The 18,110-nt window shown below is 41.8% G+C and overlaps 1 protein-coding gene across 1 annotated transcript in view; it reads left to right on the top strand.

Moving 5' to 3' along the window:
• COL24A1 (collagen type XXIV alpha 1 chain) overlaps positions 1–18,110 on the top strand; it is a 304,137-nt gene that overhangs the window by 268,330 nt on the left and 17,697 nt on the right. The window contains exons 52-54 of the mRNA XM_036348461.1: positions 8,347–8,382; positions 16,844–16,879; positions 16,983–17,009. Of these exons, the coding sequence (XP_036204354.1) occupies positions 8,347–8,382; positions 16,844–16,879; positions 16,983–17,009 (99 nt within the window). The remainder of the gene's footprint in view (positions 1–8,346; positions 8,383–16,843; positions 16,880–16,982; positions 17,010–18,110) is intronic.

Genomic DNA, 18,110 nt, shown 5'->3' with positions numbered 1-18,110 from the left:
AGAACTAGTGTTGAGGAGGAGGGTTTGAGCATCATAAGCATAGTGGTGATCACTAAAGCAATAAAAAGAATCAGCTCTTATGAAAGGAGCATAGCAAAAGAAGAGCTGACAGCTAAGAAAAAAAGGGCCCACTATAAAGGAAAGAAATCATTGATAAGAATAAGAAAATCAGAAAAGTATAAAGTTAAGCTAGATGAGTTTCAAGGAGGTAGTGATTTTAGAGAATAAGTTGCATTAGAAGATAGAGTACAGATATCAGTGAAGAAGGAAGTAGATAAAAATATTTAATAACTAGAGGCCCAATGTACAAAATTCATGCAAGGGCCTTGGTCCTGGCCCCCGCCTACCACCACTGCGGCCGGGGGCCTCTGCCACTTCTGCCGCAGCCCCTACCCACTATGGCTTTGTCCAGAAAGAAGGACGTCCAGAAGGATGTCCAGTCTAATTAGCATATTATGCTTTTACTAGAGGCCTGGTGCACGAAATTCATGCACGGGGGGGAGGTGTCCCTCAGCCCAGCCTGCACCCACTCCAATCTGGGACCCACAGGGATTGGGCCTAAACCAGCAGTCAGACATCCCTCTCAAAATCTGGGACCACTGGCTCCTAACTGCTCACCTGCCTGATTGCCCCTAACTGCTTCTGCCTGCCAGCCTGATCGCCCCCTAACCGCTCCCCTACCAGCCTGATTGACTACTAACTGCCCTCCCCTGCAGGCCTGTTCACCCCCAACCGCCCTCCCCTGCAGGACTGGTTATTCCTAACAGACCTCCCCTACAGGCCTTATCTCACCCCCAACTGCCCTCCCCTCCCAGTCTAATGGCCCCCAACTGCCCTTCCCTGCTGGCCTGCTCACCCCCAACTGCCCTCCCCTGCTGGCCTGATTGTCCACAACTGCCCTCCCCTGCCAGTCTAATGGCCCCCAACTGCCCTCCACTGCTGGCCTGTTCACCCCCAACTGCCCTCCCCCGTTGGCCTGATTGTCCACAACTGCCCTCCCCTGCCAGTCTAATGGCCCCCAACTGCCCTCCACTGCTGGCCTGTTCACCCCCAACTGCCCTCCCCCGTTGGCCTGATTGCCCACAACTGCCCTCCCCTGCTGGCCTGTTTGCCTCCAACTGCCCTTCCACCAGCCTGATCGCCCACAACTGCCCTCCCCTGCCAGCCATCTTGTGGCGGCCATCTTGTGATGATGTCACGCATGACGCCACCTAGGCTTTTATTATATAGGATTATTATAGACTAGAGGCCTGTTGCACAGATGTGTGCAATAGGCCTTCTTTCCCCTGGCTGCCAGCACCAGTTTTCCTCTGGCACCTGGGACCCAAACCTTCACTCTGGCCACCGCCTTCCATCTTCGCTCTGGACACAGTCTTCCCTGCAGCTGGAGACTTCAGTCTTTGCTCCTTGCTCCAGCGAGAGTCTTCAGTCTCCGGCCAGAGCTGCTCCTATAGCTCCTTCCGCCCGCCACCTTCCCACTCATAGTTTGATCGCTGCTTCGCCTGCAGACCTCGCCAATGGGCTCCTGGGTTCCAGGGAGCCACCTTGCCTGCGGCCCAGCTTTCCAATCATGATCAGGATCATGGGGCCGCAGGCAAGGCAGCTCCTGGGTCCCAGGGTGCCGCTTTGCCTGTGGCCTGGCTTCCGATCACAATCACGGCCGCAGGGTCCCGCCACCCAGGGCCGCACACAGGGGTCCCAGCTGGGGGCAGGACTTAGGCGGCACACGGGGCCAGATGGTAGCTCGCGCTGGCCCGCCCTGCCTGCAGTATGCAAATTAGCCGCCATCTTTGTTGGCAGCGAATATGCATATCGCGCTGATTAGCCAATGGGAGGCGTAGCAAAGGTATGGTCAATTACCATGTTTGTCTATTATTAGATAGGACTAGGGGCCCAGTGCACAAATTTGTGCACCTTGAAAGGAACTGTGGGCCACAAGGCTCCAGTAGGCACAGGGGCGGATCTCACTAAGCCCATCCTCAGTGCCCCTGTCCAGCCCCTCCCACCGTGGCCCCCGTCCCCCTGTCTGCCAGCAACCCCTCTCCAGCTGCCACTGCTCCCATGTGCTGACCATGCTGGCCCCGTTTGCACCCGCGGACAGTGTGGCTCAATTGGGGCCGGCACCAGTAGCAGGTGCAAGCGGGACCGGCACCATCAGTGGGTGCAAGTAGTGGCTGCTGCCCTGATCGCCCCGCAGGCATAGGGGAGGTGGAGAAGCTCTCAGGGGCAATCAGAGCCAGTAGCCACCACTCACACCTGCTGATGGCGCCAAGTGATCGTGACCGGTGTCAGGCACCAGCAGCGGGTGTGAGCAGCAGCTCCGGTGCTGGAAGTGGGTGTGAGTGGGGCCAGCGCCAGCAACAGGTGCAAGCACTAGGCAGGACCACAGTGTGCAGGAGCAAAAAATTTTTAGTAACCACCAGAGGCTCGCCCCAATGACAGCAACTGGCGCCTCACCTTGGTCTGGCACCCCTGCTCACCTGTTCCACCATCCCGCTGGGGCCAACGCCTGCCATGTTCCACACACACCCCGTGGTGGTCAGTGCACATCATAGCAACCAATTGTTCGGTTATTCCGGTTGTTCTGCCATTCAGTCTATTTGCATATTAGCCTTTTATTATATAGGATAGTTTTTCTCAAATTCTTACAGCAAACTTTGGGAGTGAATATTATTTTTTCCACTTAAGACATAAGGAAATAGTTGAGGTTTCTTAGTTATTCAGGGTGATGAAGCTAGGGAATTACATAGCTGATGTTTCTTATTTCAAGATCGGTGCTCTTTCCACCCATTCAAGGTGTTTGGAGAGGAAACTGATAGTTAATATATGCCAGTGCCTTAAGAAATTTAGCTAGGAAATAAGATAAAAATAAGACAATGTTGGAGAGATGGTCTTGAGAGAGATTTACAGTTCTAATAATAGTCTAAACATACAAAAGCAAGAACGCAGTAGAAATAGGCAAATTGAGACTTGGAGGAGAAAGCTACACCTGCAGGGAATCAAAGTTTTCAAGTATTTAAAAGTGTTATAGAGACACAAAGTTTTAAAATATAAAATGAGATGCTTCCATGTTATACTTATAGTGTTAAGTATACTATTCTCTTCGGTAAATTTAAAGAATTCACTGCCAAATTTACTGGATTTTTAATTTAAAAAATTAAATGTATAACGACATTTCTCTAGACTTTCAGCATTTACCATTCAGAGCTCCTAGTCTAACTGGGGCATTGTAAGAGGGAGAATTCTCATATTTCAGTGGGTGGTTCTTCAGCAAACTTTGGAACACATTCTGTTCTGATTATGGAAGGTTGAACTCTGTCAAAAATGTGAAATATTAATTGGTCAAGGAAAACATGATAAAGAAATGATGCAGTTAAAATGCCTAACAGTGTTTTGCTTATGAATGGTTCCTTAGGGCCCTTATAATATTCAGCATACTTGTCAAATTTTTTTTATATTCAATTTTTTCTATACTAAAAAGAAACTTCTAAGAAAAGTTTATTATGAAAGAATAAGCACTTGAGAATGGCCAGAACTTTGTGAAAGAAAACAGTGGTAGGGGATGAGAGACTTGCTTTTCTAAATAAGAAAACATTATTTTAAAGTCATTATAAATGCAACTACATGGTAGTACAAAGAAATACACAAATACATCAGTGCAATAGGCTAGAGACCAGAATTAGATCTCAGAATATATAGAGGAATTTAATTATAGCAAAAATGGTATATCAGTTAGGATGATTTTGGCTTCAAGTAATAGGAACCCTGAATCAAACTGCTTTATCAGTAAGGAAGTTTATGCCATATTATGGGGAGCCCAGAGGCAGGAAGGGACTTCAGATTTGGTTAATTTAATGACTCTATCATGTTATCCAAGAACAGATTATCTCCATATCTCTACTCTACCATCCTCAACGTTTGCTTCATAATTACATTTATAGCAAGATGGCTACCATTTCTGAGGAGTCACTTCCAGACATAATTATCCAAAGTGAAAAATGATCTATAACTCTACCTTGGGAAACATAAAACTTTTTTTCAGAAGTCTCCCATTGTATTTTTCTTATGTCTATCAACCAGGATTCAACCACATATGCACTCCTACACCAGTGTCATGGAAGGGAGATGGATTTACTTTTAGTCCCACCACCACGTAAGAAGCTCAAACTCTATTTTGCCCAATTTTTTTTAAATCCCAGATGAACTTTGAAATACTTTAATGTAAGAAAAGTGAAACAATTAAAATTTTTAGAAAGTTATCTAGAAAACTAGAATATAGCTTAAGGGTTAAGGAGACCGTTTATATAAAATAGGAAATCTGAAAACTGTAAAAGAAATAATAAGAGTAAACTCTGTTTCATTAATGGGCTAATGTATAAAGAGCTTTTAGAAATTGGTACGAAAAACTCAATAGAAAAACAAAGAACAAATTCAAAAGATCAATAATTATTTGAAAGGATGCTACATAACTATTAGTTAGGAAAATGCAAACTAAGGTAATAATGAGATATTATATCCAACCTCTCAGAAAGGGATGTAGGAAGAACAGTACTCTCATTTATCACTGGTAGAAATGTGAATTACAGCCTTTATGAAAAGATAAATAATATATATATATATATATATATATATATATATATATATATATATTAAAGGCCCATTGTACGAAGAGATTCGTGCAATAGGCCTTCCTTCCCCTGGGTGCTGACACCAGTTTTCTGCTGGCACCAGTTTTCCTCCGGCACCCGGGACCCAGGCCTTCGCTCCAACCGGAGCAGAGAAGCCAAGCCCCTTCAATCTTCAGCCATCTTCAGTCTTCAGTCTTCGCTCTGAGCCTGCATATGCAAATTAACCGCCATCTTTGTTGGGTTAATTTGCATACTCACCTGATTGGCTGGTGGGGGTAGCAGAGTAACACCAATTTGCATGTTTCTCTTTTATCAATGTAGATATATATATACTAGAGGCCTGGTGCACAAAAATTTGTGCACTCGGGGGGAAAGGGGGTCCCTCAGCCGGCCTGTGCCCTCTCGCAATCTGGGACCCCTCGGGAGATAACGACCTGCTGGCTTAGGCCTGCTCCTGGGTGGCAAAGGGCAGGCCCAATCCCTAGGTGCAGCCCCTGGTCGGGCTCAGAACAGGGCCAATTGGGGAGTTGGGGCGCTGCCCCCTGTCATGCACAGAGCAGGGCGATCAGGAGGTTGTGATGCCACCCTCAGGCACGCTCAGGGTAGGGCCAATTGGGGGGTTGGGGCACCGTCCCCTGTCACACTCAAGGCAGGGCCGATGGGGAGGTTGCGGCACCACCTCCTGTCATGCACAGAGCAGGGCCCATCAGGGGGTTGGGGCATTTCCCCCTGTCACTCACAGAGCAGGACCCATCAGGGGGTTGGGGCACCGCCCTTTATCACCCACAGAGCAGGGCCGATCAGGGGGTTCGGGTGCCACCACTCTCACACTCAGGGCAGGGCCGATAGGGAGGTTATGGCTCTACCCCATCACACACAGAGCAGGGCCCGTGCGGGGGGGGGGGGGGGGGGGGGGGGCGCCGCACCCTGTCACACACAGAGCAGGGCCGATCAGGGGGTTTGGGCGCTGCACCCTGTCATGCTGATCCCGGTGCCGGGAGGCCTCGCATCTCCGCTGATCCTGGTGCCGGGAGGCATATTACCCTTTTACTATATAGGGTAGAGGCCTGGTGCATGGATGGGTGCTGGCTGGTTTGCCCTGAAGGGTGTCCTGGATCAGGGTGGGGGTCCCCACTGGGGTGCCTGGCCGGCCTGGGTGAGGGCATGATGGCTGTTTGCAGCTGGTCACACACCCTTCAGGTTGGGGGTCCCCACTGGCATGCCTGGCCAGTCTGGGTGAGGAGCTGAGGGCTGTTTTCAGGCTGGGGGTGACTGAAGCTCCCAACCGCTCCTTTTTTTCTTTTTTTTTTCTTTTTTTTATTCTGGGCCAGCTTTAGCTTTGAGGCTTGGCTCCAGCTCTTAGGCCTCTGCTGCTGAAAGTAGGTTTCTGGCCTTTGCTTACAATGTTGCGATCCTGCTGGCTGAAGCCCGGCAGGTTTCTGGGGTTTTGTTTAGCTTCTATGTTTGTTACATAGTTGCTTGCAGCTCAGAGGCCTGCAGCGGCAGGCGGGGAACGTTGGAGTCCTCTGTCACTGAAGCAACCAAGCCTCATGTTAGTTTCAAGCTGCCTGACTGCCGGCCGCCATCTTGGCTGACAGTTAATTTGCATATTGCCCTGATTAGCCAATGGGAAGGGTAGCGGTCGTACGCCAATTACCATGTTTCTCTTTTATTAGATAGGATCCTTTGACCAAGCAGTTCCACTTAATGGAATTTATCCCATAGGAATAAAGAACACTTAATACACTAAGGAAATTTTTAAAAGATTTTTTTTCATAGCACAGTTTGTATAGGCAAAAAAGCTTGAAATCACATGAATATTCATCTGTAGAAGAATGGCTGAATATCTTGTGGCCTAACCGTTTTATGGAATACTAGAGGACTGGTGCACAAAATTGATGCCCTTGGGGGTGTTGGGGGGGGGGGTTGGTCCCTCAGCCCAGCCTGTACCTTCTTGCAGTCCAGGAGCCCTCAGGGGATGTCCAATTGCTGGCTTACCCCGCTCCCCAGAGGCAGTCATCATTAGTGCTGCCACAGAGGTGGGAGAGGCTCCTGCCAAGGCCGCTGCGCTCTCCAGCCGTGAACCCAACTTCTGGCTAGGCTCCTGTGGGAGCACACTGACCACCAGGAGCCAGCTCCTGCATTGAGCGTCTGCCCCCTGGTGATCAGTGCACGTCATAGTGACCGGTTGTTCTGCCATTTGGTCAATTTGCATATTAGCCTTTTATTATATAGGATAATGCAAATATTTAAATAAATTAGTTATATCTAGTTTGGCTGACTTGCAGTTATTTTATAATGTATTGTTAAGTATGAAAAATATGCATAGAAGAGTAGATAATATGACATTAATATTATAAACCCTGACCAATCATTCCAAATATATGTAAACATATTTGTCAATATTTGATTAGAATAATCTATAATGAGATATGTACAAACTGGGTTGGAGGTGGTGGAGGGTGTAACAAAATATGTAATCATATCTTAAAATAAATTTTTAAAAGTTAACATCCTAGTTTTAAATGGGTTAAGGACAGCATAGCAAATACAAAAGAAGTAATACAAATGGTGAATAAATGAGGTAGTATTTTTTGTTTGAAAGATTAACAAAGAATAACAGAATATGCACATTTCAAAAGCAGTATACACTCCCATTTATTGCAGGTGTGCCTTCAATTTCAAACAATCTGTCAGGGCAATTTCTATCAGAGTTTCCTTAAGCAGAATTTATCACAGTATTAATTATTATGACAAAAGTTAGAAAAAATCTAATGTGAAATTCAATAAAATATTATCACAATTTATTAAAATTATAATTATCTAAAGGAATGTGTATGGAAGAACATTCATATTATATTGTAAAGGTATAAATCCAGGTTACAGAAAAGATGAATAGTATGATCTCATTTTTACTAAAAAACTGTATATATAGTTTCCACAAGGTTGAACACAAAAAATATTAACAGTTTAAAAAGCAGTAGATCTACCCAATAGCAGATTATTCATTCTCTTCAAATGCAATGGAACCGTTGCCAAAATAGATCATATTTTGGGCCATAAAACAAATTTTACTAAACTTAAAAAAACTGAAGTCAAATAAAGTGTGTTCTTTGACCATAATGGAACTAAACTAAAAGTCTATAAACTAGAAAGATACTAGGAAAACCTTCAAACACTTGTAAATTAAATGACACACCTGTAAATAACACATGGGTCAAAGAGGAAGTTTGAAATAAAATTAGAACGTATTTTAAACTGAATGCAAATTTATATAACGCATCATTGGGAATCAGCTCAGAAGGAGGAATAGAATGAGAAGAGGATAGAAGCGGAAACCTCCCTAGAAACAAGGTTTTTCAAGGCCTGAGGAAAACAAATAGAAGGATTTAACCTATAATTTCCTTTCTAAATTGTTGTGATGGACTGTCAATCAGCTGTTTGGACTTATTTGAATAAATATGTAGCTGTTATCCCTGTCTCTCTTTAAGGTGGAGCTAGGGATTGCAAAACAGACAGCAAGATAAATCAATAGATTGTTTTTGTTTTTGTCTTACTCTTTTTTTCCTTAGGAAAAGAAAACAACTAGAATTTATATAAATGTATAAACAAGTCATGCTAGATTAAAAACAAATTGTTTTGTTTCTGTAAACGACCTCAACTATGTTTGGTAAATAACTATTAATAACACTAAATAACATCTTTTTTTTTCTTTTAGGGACCCAGAGGTGACAAAGGCTTTAGAGGTGAAACTGTAAGTTTAACTGAATCTGTGGTTGTAGAATCACTTGTCACTAGGCTATAAGCCAGTGATGGCGAACCTTTTGAACTAGGCGTTTCAGCATTTTGAAAAACCCTAACTTAACTCTGGTGCCGTGTCACATATAGAAATTTTTTGATTTTTGAAAACATAGTAAAACAAAGACTTATATTTTTGATATTTATTTTATATATTTAAATGCCATTTCACAAAGAAAAATCAACCAAAAAAATGAGTGTCAGAGGTTCGCCATCACTCCTATAAGCTATATGAAAGCAAGGGCCTTGTTTGATGTGTTCATTGTTATGTATCTGATCCTTGTGGAATAAAAGTAAAACGATAATTTTCAGGGAGTAGAACTAACATGTGGTATAGAGTAGTGAAACCTAGTAAATCCTAAACTTATTTATGAACCTGCCTGTCACATCCTTCCCAGGTCCCTGTGTAAAATGGAATATCTGCCTTACCCGGCATCAGGAGAAGGATAGCCTCCTCACAGGTGCTGCCAGAGCACTGCCAGGTCGCTTTAGGTGTCACCCACTGTGTCCAGTCAGCAGCTGAGAGGTCTGCAAAGCAGAAGCAAGTCATTAGTTGTGTATTTCAGCCCATTGGAAACAATGGCGAGCGGCTGAGCAAACAGATACACAGCCATTTGGGGACCTAAATGGCACTATTTCCTACTTTGCCAGTTCTTCTGAATTAAAGAAGATATTCTGTAAAGGGGTCACTTTCCCAACAGATACAAATGAATTTTTTAAGCAGCAGCCACAAACAGGGCAGGCACGGAGTGAAATGGAGGGGATTGAAACCAAGAACAGAAGGCACATAGAATAAACTTAAAGGTAGACATAAAGTCTTGATTAAAAGATAACAACATTACATAGTGACAGTTGAGATTTTTGTTTTCCACCCTGGGGTATGCTTGGGCTGCAGAATAATAAAGTTACAGTTATATTAATTAGCAAAAGAATGGAAATAATGTGATTTCAGAGAGCCCCAAAACCCCAAAGAGTGTTAAAATAGATGTGCTTAATTTGCAGAAATTCCTCACATTTTCTCAGCAGGCTTACTAGAACAGGAAGCAAGGATGTATGTACACAGTGAAGCCATATCCCCCAGCAGGGGAGGAAAGGGAAAAGGAAAATGTGGGGGGCTTGGAATTAGCCCATTTTCCAAACCCGTCTGTCTCCAGGTGCCTCCCTGCCCCACCCTCTCAGACTGGAACATAAGCTTCCATCAGGACTAGGAAACCTCAAGTACCTATTTCACAACTATTTCATGTGAGAAAAAAAAACAAAACATTTAGTGGCTCCGATGGATTACAAATCAAATGGATCATGCCTGCCTGCAGTCTGAGGCTGCACTGAAAGGAATACAGCCACCCCCATCGGGGGACATGGACAAAATTAAAGTACCTCCAGAGGAGGGCTCTCTTAGGTTGGTAGTGTATCGGACACCCATGTCCTAAAAAATCCAGTTGAAATATCTGGGATATTTAGCCTTTGCTACACTGCAGCTTGGTCATCCCTCTCATGCTCTTTGTTCTCTCTTTACCTCCTGGGTTTTGCACTTGCTTTTTCTCATTCATAGGATTTATCCCTGTGGTTCCTATGTATCTTGAGGTTTCAATTTAAAGATGACCCGCTCAGGGTGGACTTGCTGATGCTTTAGCCTCACCCCATTGCCACCTGTGGACAGGATACCCAGGACCAAGTTCAATGCCTGGCGACTGTTCTTTAGTGCCTTACTTACATGCCCCCTTCTCAGAGAGGCTTTTCCTGACAGGTTTATGTCAAATAGCAATCCTCCCAGCTGTCTGAGATTTCCTATTTTTCCTTGACCTATTTTCTTACCACATGACATGCTGGCCATTTATTAGTTTGGGGTGTTTTTTGGTTTTTTTTTTGCTTATTATATCTCCCCTCACTAGAAGTAAGCTCCATGACCCAGAAATTTTATTTGTTTTAATACTGTGTCCCCAACACCTAATGCAGTGTCTGTCTTATAGTGAGTATTCAATAAATATTTAATAAATTATTAGTAAAAGTATTAGAGAAGGCTTGGGGTGTTGGGACATGATAGTTGTCTTCAGATATTTGAAAGCTTGCCTTGAGGAAGAAGGAATATATGTGACTTGCTCTAGAAAATAAAATTTAAGTGGCTTATTTATTGCATTGGATTTTCAGTTTCTGTGCTTTGCTCCCTGAAAGATGGTGAGTTTTGTGATACCACATAATTCCCAGTCTATCATAGTACCTGACACATAATTATCACAAGGTAGGTACTTATTGACTAAACATATGGAATGCTAGCCTGATTTCAATGTTATAATGACCTGTGTAATATAATAATGAATCTCACAAAATAGTTTTGTGAGATAGGATCTCTCAGTAGAAGCCTACTGGCTGTCTCTCCAGGTTACAGGACTGGCACTCCCGCACTGAGTAAGAATTAGAGCATACCTACTTCCAGCTGTAAGAGTCTGAGCTTCTACATAAAAGAAAAATAAAGAAGCCCCTCATGAAAGAATGAACAAAAGCATAGAACATAAGTAAATAACAGTCCTTTGAAGTAGAAGTTAATTCTTGTGAGCTCCAATTACTATTCTGAATCCATCTACTTCCCTCATTCTTCAGCCCTGGCACTCCAGCCCTCTTTTTATTGCTTCCACTTTTCCCCCACTGAAACCCTTTCTCTGCGTAGCAACTAGAGTAATATTGTAAAAATATAAGTCCAATTATGTCACTCTCCTCCTTAAAGCCCCCCTATGCCTCCTCACTTGCCCTACAAGGCCCTACAGGAATTTGCCGTTTACTTCTCCGCTCTCATGTACCATTTTCTCTTTGCCAACTACGATGAATGTCTTTCTATTCTTTGGAACATGGCTTCCTTTTACCTAGAAAATTTTTTCACCTCCTCTTCAAATGACTAGTTTTTATCTCATTATTCGGGTCTCTGCTCAAATATCATCTTAGAGAAACCTCCCATGACTACCCTGTCTCGTTATTCCTGCTCATTTTCTTTCACAATATCCAGTTTTGTTTTCCTCATGGCTGTTAGCACTAATTGAAATTATTTCTGAGGAGAACCAAGATGGCGGCATAGGTTAACGCCGGAGTTTGCTGCTTTGAACAACTACTTCAAAAGTGAAACTAAAAGACAGAACGGACATCACCAAGAACCACAGGAACGCTGGCTGAGTGGAAGTCCCACAACTAGGAGGAAAGAGAAACGCATACGGACACTCAGAGGAGGCGCAGTGCTGAAGTCAAATTCTGAGGTGCGGAGTGCGCGGAGCGGGCTGGCGGCGGAGGGCGCGGTTGGCGTTTTCAATCGGGAGGGAGTCGCAGACTCTGAGCTCCAGATACGGGCGAGTCTCTAGGGACCCTGACTCAAACGGGAGAAGCGGGACTGTCTGGCTTCGGTCAGAGCGAGTGCAGCTTTCTCTCCGAGCTTTGCAGCGGGTGCTGGGACTCAGAGAGGCAGAGCCCCTGGGGACAGGACTGAGAGCCGCCATAACTGCTCTCTCCGGCCCACCCTGTTGATCCTGTGCGACCTGCCCCGCCCAAGCCCTGCACACAGGCATTTGCCGGATAGCCTCAGGCAAAGGCTAGATTAGCACCTCCCTAGAGGACAGAAGTTCTCTCACTGCTGACACAGCTGATTCTCATAGCCAATTGGCCTGGAGGTCAAACCCTCCCTGGTATTAGCTACAACAAGGTTTAACTATAAGACTTCGCACAAAGACCACTAGGGGGTGCACCAAGGAAGCATAACAAAATGCGGAGACAAAGAAACAGGACAAAACTGTCAATGGAGGATATTGAGTTCAGAACCACACTTTTAAGGTCTCTCAAGAACTGCCTAGAAGCCGCCGATAAATGTAGTGAGATCCTCAAGAAATCTAATGAGACCCTCGATGTTGTGATAAAGAACCAACTAGAAATTAAGCATACACTGACTGAAATAAAGGATATTATACAGACTCCCGACAGCAGACCAGAGGAGCGCAAGAATCAAGTCAATGATTTGAAATGCGAGGAAGCAAAAAACACCCAACCGGAAAAGCAAAATGAAAAAAGAATCCAAAAATGCGAGAATAGTGTAAGGAGCCTCTGGGACAGCTTCAAGCGTACCAACATCAGAATTATAGGGGTGCCAGAAGATGAGAGAGAGCAAGATATTGGAAACCTATTTGAAGAAATAATGACAGAAAACTTCCCCCACCTGGTGAAAGAAATGGACTTACAGGTCCAAGAAGCACGGAGAACCCCAAACAAAAGGAATCCAAAGAGGACCACACCAAGACACATCATAATTAAAATGCCAAGAGCAAAAGATAAAGAGAGACTCTTAAAAACAGCAAGAGAAAGAAACTCAGTTACCTACAAGGGAATACCCATACGACTGTCAGCTGATTTCTCAACAGAAACTTTGCAGGCCAGAAGGGAATGGCAAGAAATATTCAAAGTGATGAATACCAAGAACCTACAACCAAGATTACTTTATCCAGCAAAGCTATCATTCAGAATTGAAGGTCAGATAAAGAGCTTCACAGATAAGGAAAAGCTAAAGGAGTTCATCACCACCAAACCAGGATTATATGAAATGCTGAAAGGTACCCTTTAAGAAGAGGAAGAAGAAGAAAAAGGTAAAGATAAAAATTATGAACAACAAATATGCATCTATCAACAAGTGAATCTAAGAATCAAGTGAATAAATAATCTGATGAACAGAATGAACTGGTGATTATAATAGAATCAGGGACATAGAAAGGGAATGGACTGACTATGCTTGGGGGGGAAAGGGGTGTGGGAGATGCGGGAAGAGACTGGACAAAAATCGTGCACCTATGGATGAGGACAGTGGGTGGGGAGTGAGGGCGGAGAGTGGGGTGGGAACCGGGAGGAGGGGAGTTATGGGGGGAAAAAAGGAACAAATGTGATAATCTGAACAATAAAGATTTAATTAAAATTAAAATAAAATAAAATAAAATAAAATAAAAGATAGAAAAATGAAGAAAAAAAAAAGAAATTATTTCTTTTCTGTCTCCTGTGCTAGAATTTAAGCTTCATGAGAGCAGGGAACTTTGTCTGATCTACTGGTTACATGTCCAGAACAGAGCTCGCCATGTCGTAGGCACTATTTGAGAAGTGAATTGATTAATAAATGCATACTATTCCCTAAAATTAATAGTTATTTTCAATTTAAGCTAGTAGAGTAGTGTTTCCTGAATTAATATACTTATTAGCCTTTTGCTCTGTGGGTTACCATAGCACTCTTCATAATTAAGGTACAAACTTCCAGTGCCCAAGGAGGAGGGGAAAGGATGAGTTAGTGGAATCCAGTGGGTAGAGACGAGGGGTGGTGTTAAACATCCCATAATGCAAGCTTCTCAATTTATAAAGGAGAAAAGGAAAGCTCTGTTTAGCTACGCCAACTTAAAGATTATGGATCTAAATCATGGTTGTATTTACATAAATACTCTGGTTCAAGGATATGCACTTATCATTATTTTCAAAGTCTAATGATAGAGCATGTTATTTTTAGAGGATCATCAGTAAATTCTGGAATTAAATCAAGAGAAAGTCTATTTTCAAAGGTAGTGCTTTCACTATAGCCAAAACCACCATAACTATTCACCTTAATTTGGTTACCTTTAAAAATTTAACATAGACAATTGAGTTTTATTATAAACTGCCTTATATAATAACTAAAGAGAGTGAATTACTTTTCCTTAATGGTGTGTTAGCAACAGAAATAAAAAAAACTAATAAATGTTATATTGTTGGAATAACATTTTGTTTTACTTGGGCAATTGCCTGTTCTGTGCAGATTGGGGTTGTCCTGCCCTGTCTTGTTTGAAGTATTTTGTTTGAGCATATTTGTGGTGATATGACTTATTCTGGGAAACAAGCTGAAATGAACTCAATAAAATCAGCAGTATAAGTAATTATTTCTTTCTGTGATAAATGTCTCTTTCAAAATCATAAAGAAGGTATATATTTTGTACTGAACCATCAGTGAGATTTTTGCAAATGTCAGAAATACGTTAAGTGGGGTGAAATGTCAACTTTATTTTTACCATGTTGATCCAGAATGGAGAAACACACACAGCCAAACTCTGAGCCTCTATATATTTAAAAGGCTATCTCCAAGACAGCCTTCTGTAACTTATCATGCAGCTTCTGAGGTATATGTTTTATACATCTCTACTTTAAGTTATAGTGATATATTATGCAAAGACATGCCCAGCAGGCATGGTGTTGGAGTACTCTACCCTTTTTAAGTTACTATGTATTATTTTTTCTAGTCATAATATATTTAAAATTAACAGCTTTGGCAATAAAACATGCTTAATACAACATTATTTAAAATTCAGCAGAAGATCACTTTTGCTTTTTTATATTTTAATCATAATCTAAATTTGACCCAATATAGTCTTAACATTCAGTTGACCATGAAGCAAAGCAAATTTTGAGTGAACTTTATTTTTTTTAATTTTATTGGTTAATTTTATTGGTTAATACCGATATATAAATTTCAGGTATAGAGCATTATACTTCAATAGCTGTGTATTCTATTGCATGCTCACCCCAAAAAGTCTAATTTCCATCTGTTACCATATATCTGATCCTCTTTACCCATTTTTCTCTTCTCCCAGCCCCCTTCCTCTCTGGTAATCCCCATTCTATCATGATTATTATTGTTTTATTTTGGAAAATGTCAACTAACTTTTCACATTTTGCTATGCATGTTTTAACTATTCTAATTTCTAATTAATATAGCTAAGTTTGATATAATTCATTCTCTCATTCAATAACAACTTTTGAACACCTACTGTGTATTAGGCACTATTCTTGTTTCAGAAAATGAAAAGATGACTAACTCACTTTCAAGGGTCCCTGGGGACTTTCCAATGTGTCATGTATTGTGGAATGCGGAAGAAGTGGTTAGTTGAGCAAGAGGGAGGTGACATGGGGTTGGCAGTTTGGTATCGAGTTTTCCCAGTAAAGAAGTATTGGAAGAAGAATGGGAGTTAAACAGACAGAAAAGGTAAGAAGGAACATTCCTAGACAGGAAATAGTACATGCAAAAGAATACATGTATGAAAGAACTTGGAAGATTCAGAGATCTATAAGTAGTTGGTTATAGATGGAGTGTTGGATATGTTGGGGTTGGGGGGGGGAGGGTAAGCGAGTGGAAGTGAGGCCCAGACCTTGAAGAGAGGCACAGGTGCACATTAACTAAAAACATAGACTTTTGTATCCAATTGACTTGAATTTTAATCCTAGCTGCCCCTTATTTGTAGTTACTTAACCACTATCTTTTCTTGACTGTAAAATGGGAATATAGCATACAATTTGGCATTTAGTGAGTTCCCAGTAAATGGTGGCTATCACAATTCAGAAGTTTATACTCTATCGTCTAAACAATAAAGAGCCATTGAATAATTTCAACTAAGTAATTACACTATTAGATTTCCATTTTATACGTAGAATGTAGTTAGCATAGTAGAGAGAATAAATTCAGGCAGGAAATCAGAAGATCAATCCAGGCAAAACATGGAGTCTTAGCTAGGGCTGCTTTAACAAATTGCCATCAGCTGGAAGGGTTAAACAACAAGCCTCTATTTCTCACAGTTCTGAAGCCTGGGCGGTCCAAAATCAAGCTGCTGACAGATTTCAAGTCTGATGGAGGGTTCTCTTTCTGGTTTTCAGAAGGTCACCCTCTTGCTATATCCTTACATGGTAGAGAGAGAGAGAGAGATCATCTCTCTGTGTCTCCTCTTAAAAGACCACTACCATTCATTACTTTTCCTTAATGGTGTGTTAACAAGATCAATAAAAAAGAACTAATAAATGTTATATTGTTGGAAGGCTCCCCATGACCTTTGCACAGCCCCACCTCCAAATACCATCACGTTGGAGATTAGGGCTTCCGTATATGAATTTGGGGGAAACAAACATTCAGTTCACAGCACATGACTAGCACTGAACTAAGATAGGGCTGTGAGGATGGAGAAGTAGTATTTTGGAAAGATTTAGAGGGGAAATCAATATAGTTGGTAACCAACTTATAGATGGATGTTGAAGGAAAGAGAGATATCTAAGAACACTGAAATTTTCATCTTTGATAATTAGGTGAATGTTAGATAGAAATAAAGGGAAAAACATACTTAGTATTAACATTTTTAAGTGGTATATTTATGATGGTTTATTAATGTGAGTAAGTTCAGTTTCTAATATAAGTAATAGATTAAAATAAATATCTGGTTTGTTCATGAATGTGGGTAATAACTCAATGCAAGAGCATATAATTTTAATACAACTCTGTATCTTAAGACTTGCCTCACACAAAAAGGCAATTTTAGAGGTTGACTATTCGTTGTCTTGTTTATATCAAACCAAAAGCATAATATATACATATTGTGCTTTGTCTCCATTTCTTCTAGGGTCCCCAAGGACCAAGAGGTCAACCAGGGCCTCCTGTGAGTTTGTTTGTATTTATATCTGTGTATCATTGAGGCTTATGTGCTTGCCTGACTTGAGATATCTACTGAATAATTTTTTTTTTAATTTGTTATGTCATAGGGTCCACCTGGAGCACCAGGCCCAAGAGTAAGTTTTCTTGGTTTTGTTTATTTTTTCTTAGTGACTCATTAACTTTCTAAAGCTCCCATTAACTCCCTCCATGTCCCTCTCACCTGCCTCTGTTCTTTTTGCTAATCTGATATAGAACCTTCCCAGCTATAATAATATCAAGTCCAAGCCTCAGATTTCTTGTCTCTAAAATAGAGATGGCTTTAAATAAGAAGTAAAGCACTCAGCACAGTACCTGACATAATGATTGGTCAAAAAATATTAACTCCCTCCATTTCTTCCTACATCTGGTCCCTAGCTCTCCTTTTTTTTTTTTTTTTTTTTTTTTTCCCCCAATCAGAGTTATTCACTTGTTAAGCTTCATATGAATCTTTCTCAGTTGCTGGTGGCTATAGAAGCCCTCAGACTTCTTATGTATTTTCTTGTTACCTATTACAACCCAAAGCTTGCTACCCTTATCTTTGAGGCAATGCTTCTGTTGCCTCGTTGTCAGGTACTATTTTCTGGCTTCTCATTTTCCCAGCTTTGTTTCCCTTGTATTCTGTATCCATTTTATCTTCCTGCCATCTATAAGGGATCTCCTTCTATCCCCAACCTCACCCACACCCCACTCCTACAGCATCCTGGTCAAATACAGTGGTCCTTGGTTAGATTTCCTGCATAAATGAGATCCACTGTTGGCGATGCTATCCCAAACAATGGCCAGTCCCATGCCCTCCAAGCCTTACTTATTTACACGTGCTTCTCTAGTGTCATTTGGATCTGTGGTATTCTAGTTGGTTGATTATTATGGCCTACTCACAGAAGTCAGAAACTCTTCATCCCTCTCAGCTTTTCATCAGGGTAGGGAATAACTTTCAAGCAAAGTGCCATAAGGAAGACTGTCTCCTTGGAAATGTGAGGTTCATTTCTCTATGATTTTTAAAAATTACTCCCCCTTTCTGTCCATCTGATTAATGAAACCTTCCCTGGAATGAATATCAATGCAGATGTCTTTCTTTAAATCTTCAAATTACTGTCAACTTTTCTGTTCTTCCTTTCACCCTGGGTCAATATAAAAGCAAAAAAAATAAATAAATAAAACAAAAATCAGTATATCTCCACTAGTAAGAATAAATA

The sequence above is a fragment of the Myotis myotis genome, unplaced genomic scaffold (assembly GCF_014108235.1).
Source record: "Myotis myotis isolate mMyoMyo1 unplaced genomic scaffold, mMyoMyo1.p scaffold_m19_p_2, whole genome shotgun sequence".
NCBI lineage: Eukaryota > Metazoa > Chordata > Mammalia > Chiroptera > Vespertilionidae > Myotis > Myotis myotis.
The sequence above is the reverse complement of the archived record's forward strand: the minus strand, read 5'-3'. Positions and strand labels throughout refer to the sequence as shown.